Source organism: Lepus europaeus, chromosome X (genome assembly GCF_033115175.1).
Source record: "Lepus europaeus isolate LE1 chromosome X, mLepTim1.pri, whole genome shotgun sequence".
NCBI classification, from domain to species: domain Eukaryota; kingdom Metazoa; phylum Chordata; class Mammalia; order Lagomorpha; family Leporidae; genus Lepus; species Lepus europaeus.
This window is the reverse complement of record NC_084850.1, coordinates 90193593-90221570: the sequence shown is the minus strand read 5'-3', so window position 1 is coordinate 90221570 and position 27978 is coordinate 90193593. Positions and strand designations below refer to the sequence as shown.

At 39.8% G+C, this 27978-nt stretch overlaps 1 protein-coding gene across 1 annotated transcript in view; it reads right to left on the bottom strand.

The window, feature by feature from the left end:
• LOC133752745 (heat shock factor protein 3-like) overlaps positions 1 to 27978 on the bottom strand; it is a 79607-nt gene that overhangs the window by 39269 nt on the left and 12360 nt on the right. The window contains exon 2 of the mRNA XM_062183092.1: positions 16709 to 16904. Coding sequence (XP_062039076.1) covers positions 16709 to 16904 — 196 coding nt within the window. The remainder of the gene's footprint in view (positions 1 to 16708; positions 16905 to 27978) is intronic.

Here is a 27978-nt window from a genome sequence, read left to right as displayed (position 1 = left end):
TTCCATTTTACACTGACTCCTTAATACCCTTACACGGCATTTTGGAAAACAAGAATCTATAGAAACAGCAAAAGGATTAAAAGTTTATGGGAGGAAGTGTTGAATACAGAACTCAGAGGATGGCTAGAACAGTAAAACTTTCTGTTTGATAATATAATGATGAATGTGTCATTTTATATTTTTCAATTCCTATAGAATTCACAACACCAGCAGTGAAATTGAGTGAAAAATATGGACTTCTCAAGACAATGATCTATCATTGTGGGTCCCTCAGTTGTAACACAAATTCCACCCTGTGTAGGATTTTGATAGTGAAGGAGGTTATGTGCCTGTGGAAGCAAGGAGTATAACAGGAAATCTCTGTGCCTTCTATTAAATTTTGCTGTGAATCTACAAGTGCTCTGAAAAATAAAGTCTATTTAAAACAGAAATAAAAATAATAGCAGCTTGGAGTACCTTTAAAGAGCACATTATCCTTCAAATCTGAAATATTATTTGACTGAAAAGAACCCACATTTTCAACCAATAGGGAGAAAGGTTATATCATCTATGTCATTTTTGTAGAATTGAATATTATGTAACCTTTAAAATGCAATTTGAAAAATAATTCTATTGGAAATGGTCATGATACATTGCTATTTAACTATTGTTAACCTTTCAAACAGCTTACATCTCCCTACATGTTGATACTGAACTGTATTACCATACTTCAAAAAGTTCACGGAAAAATAGAATTAAAAGATAATTTTATTTTGGTGAAAAATAACTGAAATCCATGCATATTATTTTTCAGAGTACACCTTTTCTATAAACTTTTTGAAGAATTCTCATATGTGCAGATTTCATTAAGTTTTGAACCAAATAAACTCATCTTTTAATTCAATTTCCATAAAAATTTTAAATATCCTTGGTGTATGCAAATGGACTGAAAAATATGAGTATACACTAAAATGGATAGTTACACACACACGTATATATATATATGTAATGATGTGCATATACATACAGGTACACAAATATACATACAGGCACACAAAAATGAAATTTTACTTAAGTAAAACAAAATTTAATTTTCTGTCCTGCAAGTCTTATTTCTATAAAATGTATGAAAATAATTCAGGAAATCAAAGTATTACTTCCCAGAAATAGTCTGTGCTTAAGATTTTGGTATAGTTACTTAAGTCTATACTTCACAAATTTTTTATGAGTACACATCATATTTAGAATTTTAAAACACTTAAAATATTACTTGATTTTACAGACAAATGCAATTTTTCAGAAACTCAATTACAGCATAAAATAGTTACCTATGTAATTACAACTCTGTTCCTAACAATATTAAAGAATACCTCATTACTGTTCACTACTTTTATTAATCACAACTTGCCATTTTAGTTCCAGACAGCAAAAATATTGTTCATCAATTTGTAAAGGAGAATTTGGCTTCCTATTGGTCCTGAATTACCATGGGAAAAAATGTCTGTAGGGTGGACAGATGTATACATTTCTCTTTTTTTTAAAGATTTATTTATTTATTTGAAAGTCAGAGTTACAGAGAGAGAAGAGAGGCAGAGAGAGAGAGAGAGAGAGAGAGAGAGAGAGAGATCTTCCATCCACTGGTTCACTCCACAATTGGCCGCAACAGCCAGAGCTGCGCCGATCCGAAGCCAGGAGCCAGGAGCTTCTTCCAGGTCTCCCATGTGGGTTCAGGGACCCAAGCACTTAGGTCATCTTCCACTGCTTTCCCAGGCCATTAGCATACAGCTGGATTGGAAGTGGAGAATCTGGGACTGGAACGGCACCCATAATGGGATGCTGGCACTGCAGGTGGAGCCTTACCCTACTATGCCACAGTGCCAGCCCCAGAGGAATGTATTTGATGTGATGTGGATTTGGGGAATTTACTCAAAGATCAACAGTTTTAAATTACTATAATCAGCTTGCTGACTAGAAAACCAAAGGTCAAAAACAATAGCTCTTAACTCAGAAAGGCACTAGGTGGCACTATCTCCCATCCCATTCAAACAACAGTAGATGGCCTTTGAAAAAATGTTCTAAGTCCACTTCCATTTCACCTTAGCAATAGAGTTGTACATACCCAATTTCAATAACTTAGATGCAGAGACTACTTAATACTGGAATGAAAACAGCCTTTTTTTTTTCATGAGGCCTTGACCAGGCTCACAATCCCTTTCACAAGGCCAATGGCCAAAAATATATGAAAAAATGCTCAGTATTGCTGGGAATCAAGTAAATATGAATAAAAATCGCAGTGAGCTATCACCTCTTCTCTCAGAATGGCTATTATCTAAAGGCAGAGAGAAATACATGCTGGTGAGAATGTGGACAAAGGGGAACTCTTGCATAATTCTGGTGGGAATGTAAACTAGTTCAGCCACCATGGAACAACACAGTATGGAGATTTCTTAAAAAACTGGAAACGAAGGTAGGCATTGTGGTATAACAGGCAAAGCTGCCACTTGCAATGTCAACATCCCATATCGGTGCTAGTTTGTGTCTGGGCTGTTCAACTTCTGATCCAGCTGCCTGCTAATGGCCTGGGAAAAGCAGTGGAAGATGGTACAAGTATTTGGGCCCCTGACATCCATGTGGGAAAAGCTCCTGGTTTCTGGCTCCTGGGTTTGGCCTGACCTGGCACTAGTAGTTGTGACTGTCTGGAAAGTGAACCAACAGATGAAATATCTGTTGCTCCCTGTAATTCAGGCTTTCAAATAAATAAATAAAATCTTAACAAAAAACTCACCCTGTAAACAGACTTGCCATGTGATCCAGAAATTCCACTTCTGAGTATATACCCAAAAGACATGAACACATACTATCAAAGAGATACCTTTACCAGAATGTTTATAGCAGCACTGTCTACAAAAGCCAAAATATGGAATCAACCAAAGTGCCCATCATTAGAAAAACAGATAAAGACAATGTGGTATATGTGTTCAATAGAATATTACTTATTCAGCTATAAAAAGAATGAAATTCTATTCATTTGTATTGAAATGACTGGAACTAGAGGACATGATGCTGACTGAAATAAGTCAGACACAGAAAGGCAAATACTGCATATTCTCCCTTATATATGGGAATTAAAATTTTTAAAAATCAGAAATAAAAATACAAAAAAAACAGAAATGCCTATGTTTAGCATTTGTGCTGCAAATAAAGTGTTTTGTGAAACTTCAGTTAAATCTTTGTCAAATCGTTAAGAATTTAATACTACTATAGTTTTAATGAATTCACGGCTATTTCAAAATTTATATAAGTGAAGTTCAACATTTTTTAATTTGATTTTTTTTAGCTTTTGCCTATTTTTCTGTTCAACTATGTTTTTGTTTTTTACTTCATATCTGTCGAACTCTTTATTTAGTGGAGCATGAAGCCTTTGACTATAATATAAATACAAATGTTATCTCAAAAATAAAAACTAAATTAATTTAAAAAATAAAAATAAAGAGGGTCAAGACATTCACTAGCACTATGCCAGAGTTCAATGATAGCTTCTACCATATGGCATAGACAAGTCCACAATAAAAAAAAAAAGCATGACATACTTCACAAAGTAAACCTCTTCTTAAATTCATATTCAGCTTGATCTAGGGTAACTGGATCAGAAGTGGAGCTGAAGGGACTTGAACCGGCGCTCATATGGGATGCCGGTACCCACTACGCTGCAGGGCTAGCCCCAATATACAGATAAATTTACAAAATTCATATTGATTTAGTACTTCTACTAAGCCTTTTAAACTCATAGTTTGATGTACTAAGCTAGGAATATATGTGTGAAAGGGTAAAATGGGGCCAAAACTTAGTTTCTGCACCAAACACTTAGTGTGATAAGAGGCATAAGAACCATAATACATGAAACATAAAAAAACTGCAATTCATGAGGGGCCGGCACTGTGGCATAGCGGGTAAAGCCGCTGCCCGCAGTGCCATCGCATATGGGGGGAGCCGGTTCGAGACCAGCTGCTCTGCTTCAGATTCAGCTCTCTACTATGGCCTGGGAAAGCAGTGGAAGATGGTCCAAGTCCTTGGGCCCCTGCACCCCATGTGGGAGACCCGGAGGAAGCTGCTGGCTCCTGGCTTTGGATTGGCGGCAGCTCCAGCCATTGCAGCCAATTGGGGAGTGAACCAACGGATGGAAAACCTCTCTCTCTCTCTCTAGTGAACCAATGGATGGAAGACCTCTCTCTCTCTCTCTCTCTCTCTCTCTCTCTGCCTCCCCTCTCTCTGTGTAACTGTGATTTTCAAGTAAAATAAATAAATCTTTAAAAAAAAAAACTGTAAGGCCAGCGCCGTGGCTCAACAGGCTAATCCTCCGCCTTGCGGCGCTGGCACACTGGGTTCTAGTCCCGGTTGGGGTGCCGGATTCTGTCCGGTTGCCCCTCTTCCAGGCCAGCTCTCTGCTGTGGCCAGGGAGTGCAGTGGAGGATGGCCCAAGTGCTTGGGCCTTGCATACACATGGGAGACCAGGAGAAGCACCTGGCTCCTGCCATCGGATCAGTGTGGTGCACCGGCCACAGCGTGCCAGCCGCGGCGGCCATTGGAGGGTGAACCAACGGCAAAGGAAGACCTTTCTCTCAGTCTCTCTCTCACTGTCCACTCTGCCTGTTAAAAAAAAAAAACAAATACTGTAATGCATGAGTGGATAAAATTGGTGAAGTATAGAGAAATTATCTGTAACTTGGTAAATAATGTTTTTTTTTTTTCCCCCACTGAGGTGATGGGCTTTGGGGAATTTAGAATTTGGTTAAAATTTCAACAAGGGACATATAGGTAGATTTAGAGAGCAGCAAATAATTTAACTTGGCAGAAACATAAAATTCATGTAGAAAATCCAAGAAGATAAGACTTGACACAATTTGAGGATTCTAAATGTCATGGAGAAACTTCAAGCAGATATAAACAGAACAAACATCACATAATGATGAAATTAGCAGTTAAATAATTAAGTCAACGACTTTCATTTGTAAAAAGTCTGATACAGGAAATAAACAATGATTAAAGGCTAATATTAAAATAATTCCAAGGAAGTGCAAAAACTGCTTTCATTCTTGATTCCTTATTTTCCACAGTGGTCAGAAGATTTTGTCACTCTCCTCATCAAAATCATTTTTTAGAAAACTTTTATTTAATAAATAAAAATTTCATAGATACAGCCTTTTGGATTATAGCAGTTCTTATCCCCATACTCGCCCTCACACCCCCAAACTGTCCCACTTCCATTTCCCTCTGAATGACACTTCTTCCTGTGGTCTATAATGTCCTGCATAATCTAGACCTTGCCTACTTCTCCAAATTTACTCATTATTATCCTTTTCCTTATTCTGTCTGTTACACTGTCGTCCTTGCTGTTCTTCAAACATTCAAATATACTTCTATTCATGACTTATGTACTCAGTCTTCTCTCTGCTTACAAAGTCTTTCCCTCAGACAACTGACATACGTGTGCATTCAGGTTTCTGATTAAATTTAATCTCCTCAGTGATATCTTCTTTAAAATATTTCCTATTTTTATCTCATACTTTGCTTTATTCTTCTTCACAGGAATCATTGTTATTATTTTTATTACCCCTTTGCTGTAATATTTTGATGATTTTAGCATAGCAGACCCCGCAAAATTTATTGACAATATAGTCATTATCCCCCCCCAATTCTTTTCTTTCCTCAATCTACTCCAATCAGATTTCTCATCCAGAACTACACTGAAAATGCTACTGTCCTGATCTAAGTCACTCATATCTTGCCTGGGTAACTGCCCAATAATAAAAACAATAATTAATAATAACAAATAGTAATGGCCACAATAATTATTTTAAGTCAAATTACTAATTTCTATGTTCCCATAATCTGTCCCTCACCTTTCTCTATATATCACCCAGAGTGATATTTCAAAAACATAAAATAATTCCTACCACATTCTTAGCTGACACCCCTTAATGGGACACACAATGATCCCCTCAGGCAAACCACGATTTAAACTCCCCCTGAAAGACTTCCGAGGAAAGTAAGTGCCTCACAATAATAAAAACATGTTACCAAACTTTGAAGGAAACAGAGAAAACAGAAATAGAAAGACTTCAAAGATTAGCAGTGTCAGGGCGAGGGTGGTGATGCAGTGTGGATAAAGCTGACGCCTGCAATGTAGGCATCCCATATGGGTGCTGGTTCCTGTCCTGGCTGCTCCACTTCCAATCCAGCTCCATGCTAGAGGCCTGGGAAAGCAGTAGAAGATGATCCAAGTCCTTGGGCCCCTACTATCCATGTGGGAGACCTGGAGGAAGCTCCTGGCTCCAGACTTTGGCCTGGCCCCATGCTGGCCGTTGCGCTGTCACAGCCATCCGGAGAATGAACCAGCGGGTGTAAGATCTTTCTCTCTCTCTGACTGACTTTGCAATAAAAAAAATAACAGTATCACAGATTTAAAAAATGACTATTTGAAAAAGGGCTGAAAATACTACCTAGAAATAAGAGTTTATTAAAAACACTCAGAAAGATTAGAAAAATAATTGAAAGTTTAATATTTGAGATTAAAAACTAAATGAATGGGGGCCGGCAGTGTGGTGTAGTAGGTTTAGCCTCTGCCTGCAGTGTCAGCATCCCATATCAGCACCGATTCAAGTCCCTGCTGCTCTACTTCTGATCCAGATCTCTGCTATGGCCTGGGAAAGCAGCGGGAGATGGCCCAAGTGTTTGGGGTCCTGCACCCATGTGGGAGACCTGGAAGAAGCTCCTAACTCCTGGCTTCGGATCGGCACAGCTCTGGCAGTTGCTGCAATTTGGGGAGTGAACCAGTGGGTGGAAGACCTGTCTCTGTCTCTCCCTCTTTCAGTCTGTAACTCTTCCTCTCAAATAAAAATAAATAAATAAATAAATAATAAACTAAATGAATGTATTAAACAAGAAATTAGATACAGGAGAAGACAAAATATGTGAATTTAAAATAAAACTAAAGAAATTACCTAGAATGCAATGCAAAAACAAACTGGTCAACAATATAGAGGAAGAGCAGAAGACAGAGGGAGGATCTACTACATATAATCGTAATTCCAGAAGGAAATACCAGATAGAATGGAGAAGAAATAATATTTAAAGAGATAATAGCACTTGGGGCCGGTGCCGTGGCACAGATTAATCCTCTGCCTGCGGCGCCGGCATCCCACACAGGTGCTGGTTCTAGTCCCGGTTGCTCCTCTTCCAGTCCAGCTCTCTGCTATGGCCTGGGAAAGCAGTAGAAGATGACCTGAGTGCTTGGGCCCCTGCACCCGCATGGGAGACCAGGAAGAAGCTTCTGGCTCCTGGCTTCCGATCAGCCCAGCTCCAGCTGCTGCAGACATCCGGGGAGTGAACTAACAGAAGGAGGACCTTTCTCTATGTCTCTCTCTCTCTCTGTCTGCAAATCTACCTCTCAAATAAATAAATAAATTCTTAAAAAAAGAGAGAATATCACTTAAATCGGCTTACACAATATATAGATATTTTATTGATGGTTTTTTTTCAAGATTATTTTATTTATTTGAAAATTAAGTTAGAGAGAGAGAGAGAGAGAGAGAGAGAGAGATTTTCCGTCCACTGGTTCACTCCCCAGATGGCTACAACAGCTGGAACTAGGCCAGGCCGAAGTCAGGAGCCAGGAGCTTCTTCCGGGTCTCCCACATGGGTGCAGGGGACCAAGCAGTTGAGCCATTTTCCGCTGCTTTCCCAGGCTCATTAGCAGGGAGCTGGTTTGGAAGCAGAGCAGCTGGGACTCATACTGGCGCCCATATGGGATGCTAGTGTCGGAGGTGGCGGCTTTACCTGCTATGCCAAAATACAGGCCCTGACTGGTTGATTTTTATCCCTCCACTCCCCAGTAGAAAATAATATCCACAACAGGTACACAGATAAACCTGAGAAAGAACTGGCAAGTAGAACTACAAGCACAAAGGGATCAGGCAGAAATGTGCCTGGTATGTTCAAGGAATTATCAAGATGGTCAGTGTAACTCAAGTGGCATATTCAATGAGAGAATGGTAGGAACTGATTATTAAAGAGAAAATTGGAGAGGGGAAGGGTTACATATAAATTTGAAAGCTAAAACTTCAAGTAGTTTAGTTTTTGATTTTATTAAGATGAAAAGCTGCTGGTGAGGTCGGGCAAAGGAGTTACATAAAATCATATTTTAAAAGAATCGTCGGATGTTGGGTCTATCAGTCTGTATTTTGGAATATGAACAGAAACATAAAGAGTAGTTAAGAGGTTATTTCCATAACTCACATGAGGGACAATGTTGACTTCGTGCATATATTTTGTAAATCTAGGCAACAGGATTATCTTACAGAATAATGCATGTGAGCAATAAAAGAATGTAAAGGATAATTGCAAGGTTTTTGTTTAGGTAGTAGAAGGATGGAGATGATATTAACTAAGTTGGAGAACACTATAGGATAAGTAAGTTTCAAGAAGAACGATCAGGAGATTTTTTTTTTTTTATTTTTTCACCCTCCACTACTTTTGAGTTTTCTGAAATGAGAAAATAAAGGGGTAGTAAATGGGGGGGGGGATGTTCAAGAGAAAAAAACAATGAGAAATGATGGAAGTTTTGTATGTTGATGTAGAATGTTTAAGGGAAAAGAAACAAATTGTTATGAGAAGAGAGAAAAGTTTCTGGAGAGAAACAAAGAAATTGAGTGTACATGTGGAAGGCTATGTGTGTCTAATAGCAAAGTAGGTCATCAATAGTAACAGGAAGTAAGGCAGAGTAAATGGAAACTAGCAGCTAATGAGTGGACAGATCTGGTGTGGGAGATTATGAGTTCTCTTTTCCAATTACTTTTTCGGTAAAATAACAAGCTGAGAGTATGGGATGGGAATAAAGGTGCTGTAATTCTGAGAAAGGAGAAACCATGAAAAAAACTGTCTGTGAAATTTTGCACATTAACTAGAGAAAAGTGGAGTTACTATTACCAAGTAGCTTGAAAGGCCTACTTCATATTTCTCATCATAATGATTTTGAAGTAAAACTGGCCAACACAGTTGTGTATTTTTTAAAGTAATTAAACAATTACTTAATTTTCTATTGAATGGGGGAAGGAAGCGGGAAGAGATAGATAGATAGATAGATGGATAGAGCGAGTGATTGAGCTAGCTAGCTTAGATCAAGCTATTTCATTCTCTAAATACCCTCAACAGCCATGGCTAGACCAGGTCTATGCCAGGAGACTGGAACTGAATGTGTCTTTCACTTACATGTCAGGGACTCAAGTACTTGAGTCTTCATCTGCTGCTTCTCAGTTAAATTAATCTCACACACATTTTAGGTTACTTTTAAAAAATATTTATTTATTTGAAAGTCAGAGTTACACAGAGAGAGGAGAGGCAGAGAGAGAGAGAGAGAAGTCTTCCATCTGCTGGTTTACTCCCCAATTGGCTGAAACAGCTGAGGCTACGTGGATCCGAAGCCAGGAGCCAGGAGCTTCTTCCGGGTCTCCCACAAGGGTGCAGGGGCCCAAGGACTTGGGCCATCTTCTACTGCTTTCCCAGGCCATAGCAGAGAGTTGCATCGGAAATGGAGCAGCCGGGTCTCAAACTGGCTCCAGTATGGAATACCAGCACTGCAGGTGGTGGCTTAACCTGCTATGCTACAGCACTGGCCCCTAGGTTACTTTTTTTTTAAGATTTTATTTATTTGAGAGGTAGAATTACAGACAATGAGGAGAGACAGAGAGAAAGTTCTTCCTTCGTTGGTTCACTCCCCAGATCACCGCAGCGGCCGGAGCTGTGCCGATCCGAAGCCAGGAGCCAGGTGCTTCTTCCTGGTCTCCCATGAAAGTGCAGAGGCCCAGCTGGCGCCATGGCTTTACAGGCTAATCCTCCGCCTTGCGGCGCCGGCACACTGGGTTCTAGTCCCGGTTGGGGCGCCGGATTCTATCCCGGTTGCCCCTCTTCCAAGCCAGGTCTCTGCTATGGCCCGGGAGTGCAGTGGAGGAGGGCCCAAGTCCTTGGGCCCTGCACCCCATGGGAGACCAGGAGAAGCACCTGGCTCCTGGCTTCGGATCACCGAGATGCGCTGGCCGCAGTGGCCATTGTAGGGTGAACCAACAGCAAAAAGGAAGACCTTTCTCTCTGTCTCTCTCTCTCACTATCCACTCTGCCTGTAAAAAAAAAAAAAAAAAAAAAAAAAAAAAAAAAAAAGTGCAGAGGCCCAAGGACTTGGGCTATCTTCTACTGCTTTCCCAGGCCATAGCAGAGAGCTGGATTGGAAGAGAAGCAGCCAGGACTAGAACCGGCGCCCTTATGGGATGTCAGGGCCACAAGTGGAGGACTAACCTACTGTGCCAAGCAGCCAGCCCCCCTAGGTTACTTTTAACTTTCCTTGTAAAATTCCAACTTTAAAAAGTGGCATCTTGATATGCATGTATCCCATATTAACATAAATTATGATTTAATAAATAAATGAATGGGAGATAAGAGATATAACTACTTCATCTAATTGATCAAGATTAACATTACCAGTGATAAGTCATATTGGTAGCATGTATCCCCTGATATGATGTAATGGGGTCAATACGTTCACAGCTGTGGTATTATTTCCTGAAATCTATAACTCCAGTATAATCATGATATACACATTTGGTCAATTCAAATTACTGATCATTGAGGTACATCTTCAAGACTGATCAGTGTCACAAAAAATATAAAAGAAAGACAGAGCAATTTCCATAGAGCAGAGGAGACTAAGGAGAAATGACGATGAAATGCAAGGTGGCTAGGGTCCTAGAATGGAAAAGGGACAATAGTGGAGAAGCTGGTGAAATACAAATAAAGTCTTAAGCTCAGAAGTTAAAGATAATGTACAAACATTGGTTCCACAGCTTTAAAAATCGTAATACAGTTATGTAAAATGTTAACATAGAATATTGGATTAAATAACATACTAGAAACTTCTGTATTATATTTTCAACTTTTCTGTAAATCTAAAACTATTTCAAAATTAAACATTTACTTAAAAGATAATATTCGACATGTTCTATTTCATTTATACTGACCAGGCATTATAAATGCATTACCAGTGCTGTCAAATGATATAATTTACAAATATAAGAGAGCCATATTGGGAAATACTCAGAAAGGACATATATGATGAGAGCTGTATTTATATGGGAAAAGTTGAGTTTTTGTTGCCTGCCAACATATAGAGACCAGTATTCTCACAACACTATAAAAATATTTATAACACAGAATCAGAAGGAAACTAGTTTGTTATTAATACTGGTCTATCAATTTACACAAACATCTTCAGTGAAAAATCCTTCCTTTCGACTACAAATTTTCAAAGTTTAAACCACAGTAATAATTTTAAGGCTTGAAACATCACTAGTAGTAAGGTACTTCTTTTATGGTACAGAAAGCCAACAACTAAACTGCTATAATACGTATTATTTTAGAAGTTGACAGTAAAAATAATACAATTCCCTGAATTTATATTGAATTTTACCATTTGCAATGTTCTCAGATCCTAATAGCAGAATTACAAGGCAGGTAGGATTATTAACATCATAATTATAACTGTTAAAACAATTATGATTCTTATGAGGTTTAGTTCTCACACCTCTATGATTTGTGTGCTAACAGTCTTAATTTTACAGATAAACTCGTGGCAAGAGAGGTTAAGGAGCTTAGCCAAGGCCACACACAGCTAGTAAATACCAGAGCTAGAATTTTTATCCCTCTTTTTTGTAATCATAAAAGTTAGCATGAATATCAGTTAATTTTTTTTTTTTTTTTGAGAAACAGTGGGAGAGAAAGAGATCCCATTTGCAGGTTCATTCCTCAAATGCCCACAATAGCTGGGACTGGGCTGCACTCAAACCAGGAGCTGGGAATTCAGTCCAGGTTTTCCAGGTGAGTGGCAAGAGCCCAGATACTTGAGCTATTACCTGCTGCCTTCCAGGGTCTGCATTACCAAAAAGCTGGAGTGAGGAGGCAAAACTGGCTATCAAACCCAGGTACTCCAGGAAGGCACGCAGGCACACTTTTTTTTTTCTTCTTAAGATTCATTTTATTTATTTGAAAGGCAGAGTTACAGACAGAAATGGAGAGACAGGAGTGTGCTGGGGTGGGGTGGAGGGAGAAGGAGAAAGAGATTGATCTTTCCTCCTCTGTTTTCACTTCCCAAATGGGGACAGACACGGCTGGGACTGGGCCAGGGTGAACCCGGTGATCAGATATGGGATGCCGGCATTGCAAGTGGAGGCTTAACCTGCTGTGTCACAATACCGGCCTGACATAAGCATCCTAACTGGAGTTGTCCTTATAACACCACACAGGAGGTTTTGATGAGGAAAATAAATTTCCAGATATTTATAGTTTTTCTTAGGCCTTTTATATACGGCTGATATTTTCTCTTTAATAATGAAAAAGCTTGCCCCTGATTACTGTAAAACACTAACCAGCTGAAGATAACTGCATAGAAAACAAGAGAACTTCTGTGTTATACCACCATAATTCTATTTACCAATACTTTTGAAGTAATTGTTTTATGACTATTTTCATGTTGGCCTCACATCTTGGGCTGTGAGCATCTAGAGGGCAATTTATTGTTTATGTCTCCAGGGTCTAGACCAGTGCCTGATGCATAACCAGCGCTGAAGAAACATCTGCTGATGGAAGTGATTTTTGCTGCAGATCCCAGAGTCAAAACAGAATTAGGATTAAATTTCTCAATTTGGAGCTATTTTATTATATTATAATATCTTTAGAGATTGGTATAGTGAGGTTTTATGATGCCATGAAAAACATCTGCTTGATTTTGGACTAGTCATTTATAAGCATGCTATTTCTTCAAAAATGCCTTCTAAGTTGGGGATTCTGCACGGGAATCACTGCAGTATTGTTAGAAAAATGCCTTAGAGCAGTGTGTTTTTAAGTGTGAAATAATAGGCTGGGGTGAGGGAGTGGTGGCTAGTGGTATCTGATGATTTCCAAGATGTAAAATTATGCCCACTATGGTCCATTTCACTTTGTGAACATGATGTCAATGAATGCACAGCTGGGAGATGAGCACTGGCTTTATGAAAACCATGAGCAGAACGAGCCCACTCTAGCACACCCCTGTCTATAAAGTACTGCTGCCATAATGGGCATATCTGACATGTCTTATATGACAAAAATCAGGCAGAGCCTATGAGAAAATTCTACCTTGTGTAAATGCAGTATAGATTTTAGTAGACCTTGTGAAAAGGCTTTAAAAAGTTCATTGTTTGTAAAGAGGCTTACTTAAGTTTCAGTGCTTTAAGTGAACAACATAATTTCTCTATTTTTTTTGTACAAATTTTCAAGTGCACAGAAAACCTGAACACCCATATTCCTACCAGGTAGATTTCATGATTAATTTTTCACTCTATTTGCTTTATATCGTATCTATCTATTTATCCATTAAACCATATAATTTTTGATGCATTTCAAGATGCTGATTCACTCTTATTTGTTTAGGGTCTTCTAGGAAAAAAATAGGTAAAATACATCACTCAATGAGTTTTGACAAATGCATATACTTGTAACCAAAATCCCGTCAAGATCTCCAGCATTTCCAGAAAACTTCTCCACATTTGATTTTATAGCCAAACTTGCCTCTTCAACAAAAGTGCACTCTCTCTCTCTTTCTTTAAGGGTAAAGGGAGGTAGAGGGGATAGAGGGGAGAGAGAGAGAAAGGGAGAGAGGGAGAGAAGGAGATCTCCACCCATTGGTTCACAAACCAAATGCCCACAATAGCCAGGGCTGGGTTAGGTTGAAGCTTGGAGCTTAGAACTTGGTCCAGGTCTCCCACTTGGGTGACAGAGACCTAACCACTTAAGCCATCACCTGCTGTCACTCAGGGTGTCGCTGGTAAGAAGGTGGAATTGAGAGTGTACGTGAGACTTGAGCCCAGGCACTCCAGTATCGGATGCGGGCATCCTAAGTGACACTTTAATTGTTGCACCAAATGCTACCTTTTTGGGGGGGGGCATAGATTGTCAATATGACATTTTAAAAAATATGTCCTTGGTGCTGATGCTATGGCGTAGCAGGTAAAGCCACTGCTTGCAGTGCTGGCATCCCATACAGGCACCAGTTCAAGTCCCGGCAGCTCCACTTCCAATGCAGCTCTCTGCTATGGCCTGGGAAAGCAGTAGAAGATGGTCCAAGTCCTTGAACCCCTGCACCTTCGTGGGAGACCGGGAATCAGCTCCTGGATCCTGGCTTCAGTTCAGCCCAGCTGATTGCAGCTATATGGGGAGTGAACCAGTGGATGGAAGACTTCTCTCTCTCTCTAGCCCTTCTTCTCTCTGTGTAACTCTGACTTCCAAATAAATAAAATAAATCTTTAAAAATAAAATTAAATTTAAAAATATGTCATTAAGCCTCAAGAACTATAATAAGGGCTGGAGCTGTGGTATAGCAGGTAAAACCACCACCTGCATTGCTGGCATCCCATATGGGCACCATTTGGAGTTCCAGCTGCTCCACTTCTGATCCAGCTCCCCGTTAATGTGCCTGGGAAATCAGTGGAAGGTTGCCCAGGTGCTTGGGCCCCTGCACTCACGTGGGAGATGGGGAAGAAACGCCTGGCTTCAGACTGGCCCAGCTCTGGCCATTAGAGCCATTTGAGAAGTGAACCAGTGGATGGAAGATTTCTCTCTCTCTTCCTTTGACTCTGCCTCTCTGTAACTCTGCCTTTCAAATAAATAAAATAAATTAACCTTAAAAAAAGAACTGGATTAAAAAAATGGAATAGATCTAGAGAATGGATTCCAGTTTCCTGCTTGTGTGCTCTAGGGAGGTGGCAGATGATGGATCAAATAGTTACTGCCATTCACAAGGAAGATTCGGATTTAGTTCCCAGGTCCTAACTTCTGCTTGTCACAGCCCTGGCTACTGGGGGCAATATGGGGAGTGGACCAGCAGAGGGGATATCTCTGTGTCTCTCTCTCCTTTTAAATAAATGGATAGATAGCTGAATAAATAAATATCTGTCATTTACTATTTTTATATTTTTCTGAGAGCAGTTCTTCAATAAACATGAGCAGCTATATAGTATTTTATACTTCACAGTAAGGAATATCACATCTCCATATCCTTTACAAATCAACTTTGTACATATTCCTTCACAAATGCTTAAGTTGAAGCCTTATAGGTAGAAAACCCCAGAGTAAGACACCAAAGAGTCTTAGCAAGACTCATTTTCTCCAAATTCTCTGAGTTGACTTAAGTGCTAATTATTTTATATAAGGGTTTATTTTCTTTAGCTATATGTATTAAAAAGTGATGAATTAATTGATAATGATATCCAGCATTTCTTTCAAAATAGAGGTGAATAAAAAGGTGTCTATGAAACAAGAAAAACCAAGAGATCATTATTACTGAAGTTGCCAAGGATATTTGAGAGTCTATACATAGCACTTTATATTTTTATGCTTAGTTTTTAATAATAAAAAGTTAAAACAATATTTTTACTTTGTTTTGTATGAATATTTTTGCAAGGTGACTATTATTAAGTTAGCGGACTGGCCAAGATCTGCTCTAAAAGACCCTGCAGGGTTCTGGAGTACCGAATGTGGGTGGTTAGAGACTAGCAAGAATCAGAACGCTAGCACGCGAGCTAAGGAAGCTAAGGAACGAGATTAGCAGTGCGTGCAATCTCTATATCCCCACGGAGTTTCTCTGTGGGAAGAAACCCCCAAAGCCTGGACGCGTGAGGTTCGCCACGAGAAAACTCTCTCAGAAGCTGAGAGAAAAGGAACGAGATTAGCAGTGCGAGCAATCTCTATAACCCCACGGAGTTTCTCTGTGGGAAGAAACCCCCAAAGCCTGGACGCGTGAGGTTCGCCACGAGAAAACTCTCTCAGAAGCTGAGAGAAAAGGAACGTGATTAGCAGTGCGAGCAATCTCTATAACCCCACGGAGTTTCTCTGTGGGAAGAAACCCCCAAAGCCTGGACGCGTGAGGTTCGCCACGAGAAAACTCTCTCAGAAGCTGAGAGAAAAGGAACGAGATTAGCAGTGCGAGCAATCTCTATAACCCCACGGAGTTTCTCTGTGGGAAGAAACCCCAAAGCCTGGACGCGTGAGGTTCGCCACGAGAAAACTCTCCCAGAAGCTGAGAGAAAAGGAACGAGATTAGCAGTGCGAGCAATCTCTATAACCCCACGGAGTTTCTCTGTGGGAAGAAACCCCAAAGCCTGGACGCGTGAGGTTCGCCACGAGAAAACTCTCCCAGAAGCTGAGAGAAAAGCTGGCCTTGTTAAAATCATCCATATCACTTCAATCTAGGTACACTAAGCAGAAAAACTTCCATTATTAACCAGTTAATAAAGGAAAAAGCAATCAGTGATCTCCCTAGTACGTGTTACGGCACTCCCGGTACTTTTGAGGAGAGGCGTTTCCATCCTGGGTAATGAACATTTTACACACGTGCAGAATCCTACGGGGTTTGAAGAATCATAAAGGTGGAAAACAATGCTAGATTTTGGTGGAGACCATATAAAAATCAATGAAGAGATATTCTCATTTTAAGGGGAAGCTTTAATGCTGGGAAAAGCCCCTCTGCCTCCCCGCTTGTCCTTGCCTGAACTCATCGCACAACCTGGAAAAATCTTTTCTGAGCCCCACTCCTTCTCCGAACCCTGCTCCTTCTCCTCACAGGCATACCTCTCCCCAGTTGGTTCCTTACCTGGCTCCAGCAGACCAGTTCATCCAAGGCCGGGTCCTCCACTAAAGACCACAGTTTGGAAAGAAAGCTGGGAATGCTTTTATTCCAGGCTGCCTCCATAGTGCAGGACATGAAAGCGATCCTGTTCTGTGAAAACAAGATGGGCGTCAGTTGCGCGCCAATGCATGATTGGAAGTCGGTTATGACTTTACGCCAGCTGGAGGCGGGTACGAGATTACAATACATAAACTTTATTGGCTGGTTAAGCTGTCACACTTTCAAGCCCAGGTAGCATGTGACTGTGAAGGAACTCTGGGTAGAAGAAAGCCTTTAAAGGGGCAGAGAGAAATAGTCTTGAGGAAATACGAATACGGGGAATCATTTTTTTTTTTACTTTGATTCCATTTGCTTCTCTGGCTCTCAATATGGAAGTAACGGAATTATTGAAGATTTTTGAACCCTATCGTCATTCTTAGGGTCATTTAAAACTTGTGGACATGGCAGTATAAGGAATGGCATTACACAACATGCATCATGTTGTTTCTTGTTTTGCTTTCAATTTTATGTTATTGACATTTTTATTTTTCTTCCATGAATTTCATATTATTCTTGTCTATTTTTTATAATTTTAAGTTTTAAAATTTTTATTAATATAAAGTGAACAGATTTCATATATATATCAATGATACAATTCTCAGATTACTATTCTTTCCTCCCTCTCTTCCTCAATCCCCCTACTTTCTTCCTTTTTTTTTCAATTTTTGCAAAAACATGATTTCAGTCCACTGCATAATCACAGGCTTCATGCAACACTAACCATAATATTCAACATGCAAAGGGTAGAAAGATCACAGTTACACAGGAATATAACTGAGAGACAAAATAACAATCAAGTCACAAGATGTCCATTTCATCCATATGCAATTTTCATATTTTATATTAATTGCCACATATCAGAGAAAACATGATAGTTGTGCTTTGAGGACTGGCTTATTTTACTAAGCATAATGGTTTCCAGTTGCATACATTTTATTCCAAAAAACAGGTTTTCATTCTTTTTTATGGCTGAGTAGTATTCCACAGTGTGTGTTTGTGTGCGTGTGTGTGTGTGTGTATATATATATATCACATTTTCTTTTTCCAGTCATCATATGATCTATTTTCAGATTTCTCAGGAATTTCTATGCTGTCTTCCAAAGTAGCTGTATTCATTTAAATTCTCACCAACAGTGGATTAGGGTACCTTTCTCCAACATCCTCACCAGTATTTATTGTTTGTTGGTTTCTATATGAAGGCTATTCTAAATGGGATGAGGTGAGACCTCATTGTGATTCTGAGCATTTTTCACATTTCTGTTGGCCACTTGTATTTCATCCTTTGAAAAATGCCTGTTCAAGTCCTTTGCCCATTTCTAAAATCATTTATTTGTTATTATTGAGTTTCTTGAGATCTTTATGGATCCTGGATATTATCAGATGCATAGTTTGCAAAATATCTTCATCCATTTTGTTGGTTACTATTTCACTTTGCTGAGTGTTTCTTTTGAAGTCCAGAAGCTTCTTAGCTTGGTATAATCCCATTCATCAATTTTGCTTGTATTTCCTGTGCTTCTGGGGACTTATGCAAGAAGTCTTTGACTCTTTTAATGTCTTGGAAAGTGTTCCTGATGTTTTCTTCCTGTAATTTGTTGATATCAAGTCATAGCTCTAGATCCTTGATCCATTTTGAGTGAATTTTTGTATAAGATGTAAGGTAGAGGTCTTCTGAAAGCATAGATCCAGTTAAATTGATAAAAGGATTATATCAAGCTAAGAAGCTTCTGTACTGCAGATGAAACACTCAACAATGTGATAAGGCAATTGACGGAATGGGAGGAAATACACACACTATGACACTGATAAAGTATTTTTTTTAAGGGAAAGGGCTTATTGGGGAAAAACCAGCGGACTGGAGGGAAGGATTGAAGAAGGAAAAAGAGAGTAAGAGATAGAGATAGGAGAGAGAAGAGAGGGGGGAGCAAGAGAGAGGAGCTGAGAGAGAGAGAGAAGAGAGCAGAGGATGAGAGAAGCCGAGAGAGAGAGAGAGAGAGAGAGAGAGAGAGAGAGGAGACGAGAGAGAGAGTGAAGCCAAGACAGCCACATATTCAGGAACAGGTCCTTTTAAAACTTTGCCAGAGGGTGGACAGGGAAGCAGGAGCAGCGAATCCCATTAGGATGGAGGTGGAGCTTGACAACAGCGGTTGGGCCATGTGGCCATGTGGCTTCCAGCAATGGCAGAGCGGGCTAGAGCCTAGAATGGTGTGAGGGTGTAGATCACACCACAGATAAAACTGCACCATTTTCCTAGCATTCCCCCCTTTTGTTTTTTATAAAGCAGGAGTTGTATGGGAGTACATTAGTCCCAAAAGTCCAGGAGGGGTAGAGGGATGATCATCTGTCTTTAGAGCTACTTCATGCTGACATGGGGTGATGAGGTACTCTTTGCTGGCATGGGGTGATGTTTCAAGCCACTGTCTCCTGGGTGGGGAGCTGAGTATATCCCTGTAGCAGCATTTGGTTGACCGCTTGGTTTCTGAAGACCTTGATTCATTCCATTATCACCTCCTATAAACACTTAAACAGACACTGTAGTATACAAGGCAGGGTGATAATAGCAGCAAATGATCCTAAGAGTGGCATTAACCAGGTAATGAGAGGATTTTCTAGAGGAGAGGAAATCAAGGCGGGGGGGTCTCTGGACCCTTGTGAGGACAGCTTGATGGACATGGTTTAAAGCTGATCCCAAGACTGGGAGAAAGGCCACTCATCTTTTGCAGGTAGAGGGGTTTGTAGAGAAATTCTGAACAATCATACAGCATTAAGTGGGGAAGAGAACCATCAATACACACAGGTTGGGAGTATAGCCATTGATATTAGAGTAGAGGTTACGATTACAAAGGAATGAAGCCCAAATGGCCTAGATAGGGTCTAGAACAAAAGACAGAGTCATTATTAGAGAAGATAAGAAAGGTGCTATCTAAGGCACAACTAAGTTTTTTAATTGAGAGACAAATAGAAATTGACAGAAGGGGCTTGATAATAATCTGGTGGGCTTGAAGGCCTTGTAAATTAAGAATCCCAGACCTTGAAATCTTTACTTAGTATATACTAAGTTAATCTTCTTTATATAAAGACAATAGAAAATGAATCGTGAGGAAAAATGGGATGGGAGAGGGAGTGGGAGATGGGAAGGTTGCAGGTGGGAGGGAGGTTATTGGGGGGAAAAGCCGCTATAATTCAAAAGTTGTACTTTGGAAATTTATATATATTAAATGAAAGTTTTTTAAAAAAAGGGCCCAGACCTATCTATCTCTTCACATAGAGTACATCCTAAGGGAGGTGTGAACCTCCTTGGGAAGGCACCCTGTTGACTTCAATTACCTAGCTGGCCTGGGAGGACGGTTGCCCAGGTAAAGGCAGGTGGCAGCTCTAACAGGAAATTTACAGTTCTGCCTGGAATGTTACTGACACTACTTGGCCATCTCCCCAGCTGTGGTGGTCACTTTGGAACTGGTCCAAGTGAAGGGCTTTTCAGCTTAGAGCCAGCAAGATCTGTGGCTCTGACCTGGGCATCCTTCAACTCCAGGGTAGTTTCATTTCCAGTGATCCAACTCTTGCTGGCAGAGTTTCCAGGGCTTTTTATAAGTTGACTTCTGCTGAAGCCCAGGCTTACCCCATTGAAAGCCATTGCAGTGGACTGGCTTGGGTCTTCTTGAGGGCAGATCACTGTACAGAGTTGCCTTTAATAAGCCTGTCATCTATCTTTTACATTTCTTCTGATGCATAGCTTTCTTTTCCTCCTGGTTTTTGTTAAAGCAGACCAGAGGATGCAAGTTAAGGGCGTGCTCAAGTCCCATCTCTAATCTTTGGTGGCCTAAATTAGAAGTCTATAGTCACAGACATGTTCTGGTAGTGGTTTATTTTGAGGTAGACATGCCCATGAGGAAACCTATGTCCTTACTTTAAAATTTTCTCTCCTTGGCCGGCGCCGCGGCTCACTAGGCTAATCCTCCGCCTTGCGGTGCCGGCACACCGGGTTCTAGTCCCGGTCGGGGCACCGATCCTGTCCCGGTTGCCCCTCTTCCAGGCCAGCTCTCTGCTGTGGCCAGGGAGTGCAGTGGAAGATGGCCCAGGCCCTTGGGCCCTGCACCCCATGGGAGACCAGGATAAGCACCTGGCTCCTGCCATCGGATCGGCGCGGTGCGCTGGCCGCAGCGCGCCTACCGCGGCGGCCATTGGAGAGTGAACCAACGGCAAAAAAGGAAGACCTTTCTCTCTGTCTCTCTCTCTCACTGTCCACTCTGCCTGTCAAAAAAATTTTTTTTTCTCTCCCTTTTTGGTCTGAAAGGGAGGTTTTGCCCCTTACTATGTCCATGATGAAGTAAATCTAGTTGTGAAATTATAATTTAAGCTTTGATTTTGGCTATACTATTACAGAAAATGTTATCCATCCCTTCTATAAGATATAAAGATCAAATTTTGTATCTTGGAGAGTCCTTCAGAATAGAATTAGTGTCCTACCTCTAAGAGAATAGAGAAGTCAGAGAACAAGTCGGGTTTAGAAAAGAGAATTGCGGGAGCAAATCCCAGATTGCTTACTGACACTAGCAATATCAAATGAAAGCTTAGCAAACAATTTCTTTTTTTTATTTTTTAATTTTTTTTAATTTTTTGACAGGCAGAGTGGACAGTGAGAGAGAGACAGAGAGAAAGGTCTTCCTTTTACCGTTGGTTCACCCTCCAATGGCCGCCACGGTGGGAGCGCTGCGGCCGGCGCACCGCGCTGATCCGATGGCAGGAGCCAGGTGCTTCTCCTGGTCTCCCATGGGGTGCAGGGCCCAAGCACTTGGGCCATCCTCCACTGCACTCCCTGGCCACAGCAGAGAGCTGGCCTGAAAGAGGGGCAACCGGGACAGGATCGGTGTCCCGACCGGGACTAGAACCCGGTGTGCCAGCGCCGCAAGACGGAGGATTAGCCTAGTGAGGTGCGGCACCAGCAGCAAACAATTTCAACCATTAGATAACAACTTAGTAAAATATTTACCAGAAGGTCCAATGCCTTATATAAATTTTAAGAACACATGTATTTGGAAACATCTCTTAAATATCTAACATGGTGTGGCTTGTTTAACCAGAAAATTCAAGCACAAACTTATAAAACCTTTTTAGTTTCTACCAACAGATTTAAAACATCTGATACAGAGACTCAGGTCACATGAATCAAAATGTATCTGAATAATTTTAGCTGTTTAAACTTATGGGCAATCTTTTATCTACAAGCCAATTAAAAGAAAACTCAATAAATTTTCCCATGTAGACATACAATAAGTATGCACATATAACATAATAGAACAATATAGAAGTTTCAATAATAGCTTTTTAAACTCTTTAACTGTTTTTTTTAATTTGATTCAAATTACTTTCTGCTCTTAGTAACCTCACTTAACCATACTTCCTCTCAGTTGGTACCTGTAATACATTATTGGCTTCATCTGTTTAGAGCCATCCCAAAGTACTGAATACAATAGAAGTGGCTGGAAAACATCCATAGGAACCTATATAAAACTGTGGACAACAAAAGACTAAGTTGTCACGTTTAAAATTATAAACTCATTAACCAACAAGAGGCAATTGCTTACTCACACAGTATTTTCAAAAGCACCTGTAAGATCTTTATAAAGCATTTAACACTTTTAGACCTCTGGGGCTGTTTCATTAAGATAACCATCATGTCTAGTAACACAGGATCATTATACTTTTTAATTCTCAGACATTTGTATCAATAACATTTTATATTATAGAAACTTAAAATTATTGCACCACTTCACATCTTGACAGTACTTCTAATATAATCCAAATAGCCTGATTAGTTGGTGTCTTTACAAGATGAGAGACATGTATATGTCCTTCAATTTTTTCAGTTGGGCCCAAACTGGAAAAACCAAAGTCCGAATTTACTGGAAATTTCAGAGTCCAAATTCTTTGGAACTTTGATTTTTGATTTTTTGAATGCCTGTCAAGGATGCCAAGAAGGCTTAAAGTATCTGGTTGAAATAAGATCCCTTAACATCATGACATAATATAGACAAAATTTGGTCATTGTAACAAGGTGATTATTCAAATATTTGAAAATAAGCACATATTTAGATAACCCATAGCTTTTCACAAAAAACTCAGTTATTTTCAAACAATTAGAATTTAACAGAGACATCAAGAGAACATAATAGATTATTTTAACTCATTGCTTTAACAGAGGATCAGATTCCAATTCTATGTCAAAGAGAAATAGATTAGTATACTTGTGATGTTTCCCATCTGCCAGTGTCCTTGATTTACATTTTGAAATAACCTGTTAAAAATCTCCAAATTAAGATAACATTGTAAAATAAGGTAACATCAAATTTCAACCTGAGTTATTTTAAGTAGTGTTGAATTATTTTTCATGGATAGTTTATAAACTAACCCAAATAGTTGTTTATAGAATATAACATGTTGAGAGTACCAAAGTTTACATTTAGATGCATATATCTCATTTGCCTTATCCCAATTTAAATTAGCAGTTACATCTAAATGGCATAAGATGCTGATATTATATCTCTATTTGAATTCAATTAAAATTAAAATTGCATTCATCTAAGTACTAATTACCCATTGCTGTTTCACTGAGTGTTGATTACCAAAAAACCTGTTAAAATAAATTGCAAAATAAGTTCATCAAGTTATAAAACAATATTTTTAAAGGTAATGATCTTCCTAGTTTCAAGAGAGAAATTCCTTCAAACTCAGTGTCTAGTTACAGTCGCCTTTTTCCTAAGAACACCTTAGGCCCATGACATCATAGTCAACAGTCAGCCATGTGGGACTGCTTCTGAAACAAAAGTTTAGGCAGCTTCCAGACAGTTCCCAAAGGTGATGATGGGTCAGAGTTCAATGTACCAAGGACAAGAAGTGGAGATCAGAAGACCTGATTGTCCTGTCTGGCTTGCTCATGATAAAACAAAAGAGCCATTCGAAGGTTGGGATACCTAATTTGTTTCAATAGACTGGGAGCTCAAAAGGATGGGATTACCACTCCCTTGCTATTATGGTAATACTGGAACAAGAGAGGGAGGGGCAAAAGACCTGTTGGAGGACAAGTGCTGGAGAGTGAAAACATGGAGACAGCCATTCCAAAAACTGGGAGAGGATCATTGACAAGACAGGAAAAGTAGACTTTGGACCAGGAGAGTACACTTTGGACCAGGCCTGGTTCTAAGATAAAGTCTGAATTCCTGCATGGGAGGGGGAGGTACAGTGAGCCAAGATAGTGAAAAGTTGGGGCCACAAACACGGAAGGCAGAGGGTTTGGCTCAGGCCCTTGATCTCTAGTGGAAACCTTGGAGGCCAATAGGACCTCGGTCAGAGAGCAGTACACACAGAAGGTTTAGATTGAAGATAGAAAAGCTTGAGCATATGGGATCTCCTTATATTTTCGCAAATGCTCCCAGAAGTGATCAAGCCACTTCAACTTTGGGCCAATCCCTCAGGGCCAAACACACCGCCATTTGGGGGGAGTAATTTTGATTGGCTGTTAAGGTCATACATGGGTCATGCTTGATTACAGAGAGAAAGATGAGGCATCAGTGTTTGAGGGCTAGAGACAAGTTGAGAGAGACTTAGTAGGCTACCAAGAGGAGAATTGGACGGAACGCGGGAGGAGAAATTTCTCATGGTGACTTAATAAGTCAGATCGGTGGACAGCAAGCGTCCTAGAAGTCCTGGCCATCTGACTAATGAGAGGATATGGGAGCAGAGGGTGGGGTCATCATCCAAGTGCCCACTGGAGCCCAGGGCCTAGCCTGTAAAAGGGAAACAGAAGTTGAGTCGTCATTCACACCCACTGTTGCCCGGACGCAGTGTCCATAGAGACTAAAAGTCTTTACGTAGGAGTTGTGGTTAGTGCTTAAAAATTAATTAATTTTCTATGCCATTTCCAATTTAACACCAGGTTTTTTTCCCATTTCCAATTATCTTTATATACAGAAGATCGATTCAGTATATAATTAGTAAAGATTTCATGAGTTTGTACCCACACAGAAACACAAAGTGTAAAAATACTGTTTCAGTACTAGTTATAGCATCACTGCACATTAGACAACACATTAAGGACAGATCCCACATGAGATGTAAGTACACAGTGACTCCTGTTGCTGACTTAACAATTTGACACTCTTGTTTATGGCGTCAGTAATCTCCCTAGGCTCTAGTCATGAGTTGCCAAGGCTATGGAAGCCTTTAGAGTTCGCCAACGTTGATCTTATTCTGATAGGGTCATAGTCAAAGTGGAAGTTCTCTCCTCCCTTCGGAGAAAGGTACCTCCTTCTTTGATGGCCCCGTTCTTTCCACTGGGATCTCACTCACAGAGATCTTTCATTTAGGTCTTCTTCTTTTTTTTCTTTTCCATGGTATCTTGGCTTTCCATGCCTAAAGTACTCTCATGGGCTCTTCAGCCAGATCTGAATGCCTTAAGGGCTGATTCTGAGGCCAGAGTGTTGTTTAGGACATCTGCCATTCTATGAGTCTGCTGTGTATCCTGCTTCCCATGTTGGATCGTTCTCTCCCTTTTTGATTCTATCAGTTAGTATTAGCAGACACTTGTCTTGTTAGTGTGATCCCTTTGACTCTTAGACCTATCAGAGCCATCAATTGTGAACTGAAATTGATCACTTGGACTAGTGAGATGGCATTGGTGCATGCCACCATTTTTTATGATTTTTTTTCTTTTTTTTAACTTTTATTTAACAAATATAAATTTCCAAAGTACAACTTTTGGATTATAGTGATTTTTCCCCCCATAACATCCCTCCAACCCACAACCAACCCATCTTCCACTCACTCTCCCATCCCATTCTTCATCAAAATTCATTTTCAATTATCTTTATATACAGAAGATTTACTTAGTATTTACTTAGTAAAGATTTCAACAGTTTGCACCCACATAGAAACACAAGGTATAGAGTACTGTTTTAGTAGTAGTTTTACTGTTAATTCTCATAGTACAACACATTAAGGACAGCGATCCTACATGGGAAGTAAGTGCACAGTGACTCCTGTTGTTGATTCAACAACTGACACTCTTATTTATGACGTCAGTAATCACCCAATGCTCTTGTCATGAGTTGCCAAGGCTATGGAAGCCTCTTGAGTTCACCAACTCTCATCTTATTTAGACAAGGCCATAGTCAAAGTGGAAGTTCTCTCCTTCCTTCAGAGAAAGGTACCTCCTTCTTTGATGACCTGTTCTTTCCACCAGGATCTCACCCGCAAAGATCTTTCATTTAGGTCATTTTATTTTTTGCTAGAGTGTCTTGGCTTTCCATGCCTGAGATACTCTCATGGGCTTTTTAGCTGGATCCAAATGCCTTAAGGGCTGATTCTGAGGCCAGAGTGCCGTTTAGGACATCCACCATTCTATGAGTCTGCTGTGTATTCTGCCTCCCATGTTATATCATTCTCTCCTTTTAAATTCTATCAGTTAGTATTAGCAGACACTAGTCTTGTTTATGTGATCCCTTTGACACTTAATCCTATAATTATGATCAATTATGAACTTAAACTGATCACTTTGACTAGTGAAATGGCATTGGTACATGCCACCTTGATGAGATTGAATTGGAATCCCCTGGCATGTTTCTAACTCTACCATTAGGGGTAAGTCCGAGTGAGCATGTTCCAAATTGTACATGTTTTCCCTCTCTTACTCCTATGCTTATATTTAACAGGGATCACTTTTCAGTTAAATTTAAATGCCTAAGAATAATTGCGTGTTAATTATAGAGTTCAACCAACGACATTAAGTAGAGCAAAAAATACTAAAAGGAATAAAATAGTAAGTTGTTCCTCAACAGTCAAGACAATGGCTGATCAAGTCATTGTTTCTCATAGTGTCCATTTCACTTCAACAGGTTTCCTTTTTGGTGCCCGGTTAGCTGTCACCGATCAGGGAGAACATATGATATTGTCCGTTTGGGACTGGCTTATTTCACTCAGCATGATGTTTTCCAGATTCCTCCATTTTGTTGCAAATGACTAGATTTCATTTTTAACTGCTGTATAGTTTTCTATAGAGTACATATCCCATAATTTCTTTATCCAGTCTTCTGTTGATGAGCATTTAGATTGATTCCATGTCTTAGCTATTGTGAATTGAGCTGCAATAAACATTGAGGTGCAGGTAGCTCTTCTATTTGCCAATTTAACTTCCTTTGGGTAAATTCCAAGGAATGGTATGACTGGGTTGAATGGTAGGGTTATATTCAGGTTTCTGAGCAATCTCCAAACTGACTCCCATAGTGGCTTTACCAGTTTGCATTCCCACCAACAATGGATTTGTGTCCCTTTTTTCCCACATCCTTGTCAGCATCTGCTGTTAGTTGATTTCTGTATGTAAGCCATTCTAACTGGGGTGAGGTGAAACCTCATTGTGGTTTTGATTTGCAATTCCCTGATTGCTAGTGATCCTGAACATTTTTTCATGTGTCTATTGGCCATTTGGATTTCCTTTTTTGAAAAATGTCTATTGAGATCCCTGGCCCATCTCTTAAGTGGGTTGTTTGTTTTGTTGTTGTGGAGTTTCTTGATTTCTTTGTAGATTCTGGTTATCAACCCTTTATCTTTAGTATAGTTTGCAAATATAATAATCCACTGCTGGCAGACATGTAAACCAGTATAGCCACTGTGCAAGACAAAATGGAGTTTCTTTAGAAATCTGAAAATATCCCTACCATGTTACCCAGCCATCCTACTCCTGGAAATTTACCCAAACTAAATGAAATCAGCATGTGAAAGAATTATCTGCATCCCTATATTTATTGTAGCTCAATTCAAAATAGCTAATATGATATCAACCCAGATGTCCATCAGCTGATGACTAGATAAAGAAAATGTGGCATATATATTCTATGGAATACTGTTCAGCCATAAAAAAGAATGAAATCCAGTTATTTGCAACAAAATGAATGCAACTGGAAGCCATTATATTTGGAGGAATATACCTGCCTCCAAAAAGCAAATATCATGTTTTCCCTGATCTGTGGTAATAAAGAAAGTATAAAAATGTAATGTATATGAGCAAAATTGACATTTTGAGATTTGATTGTTGTTTACAGCCCTTGTCTCTATTATTTAGGAACAATATTTTTTTCTTCTTACTATTTGTTGAATTATTTACTTACTGGAAGCTTAACCTTATGTTAATAAAATAAACAAATTAT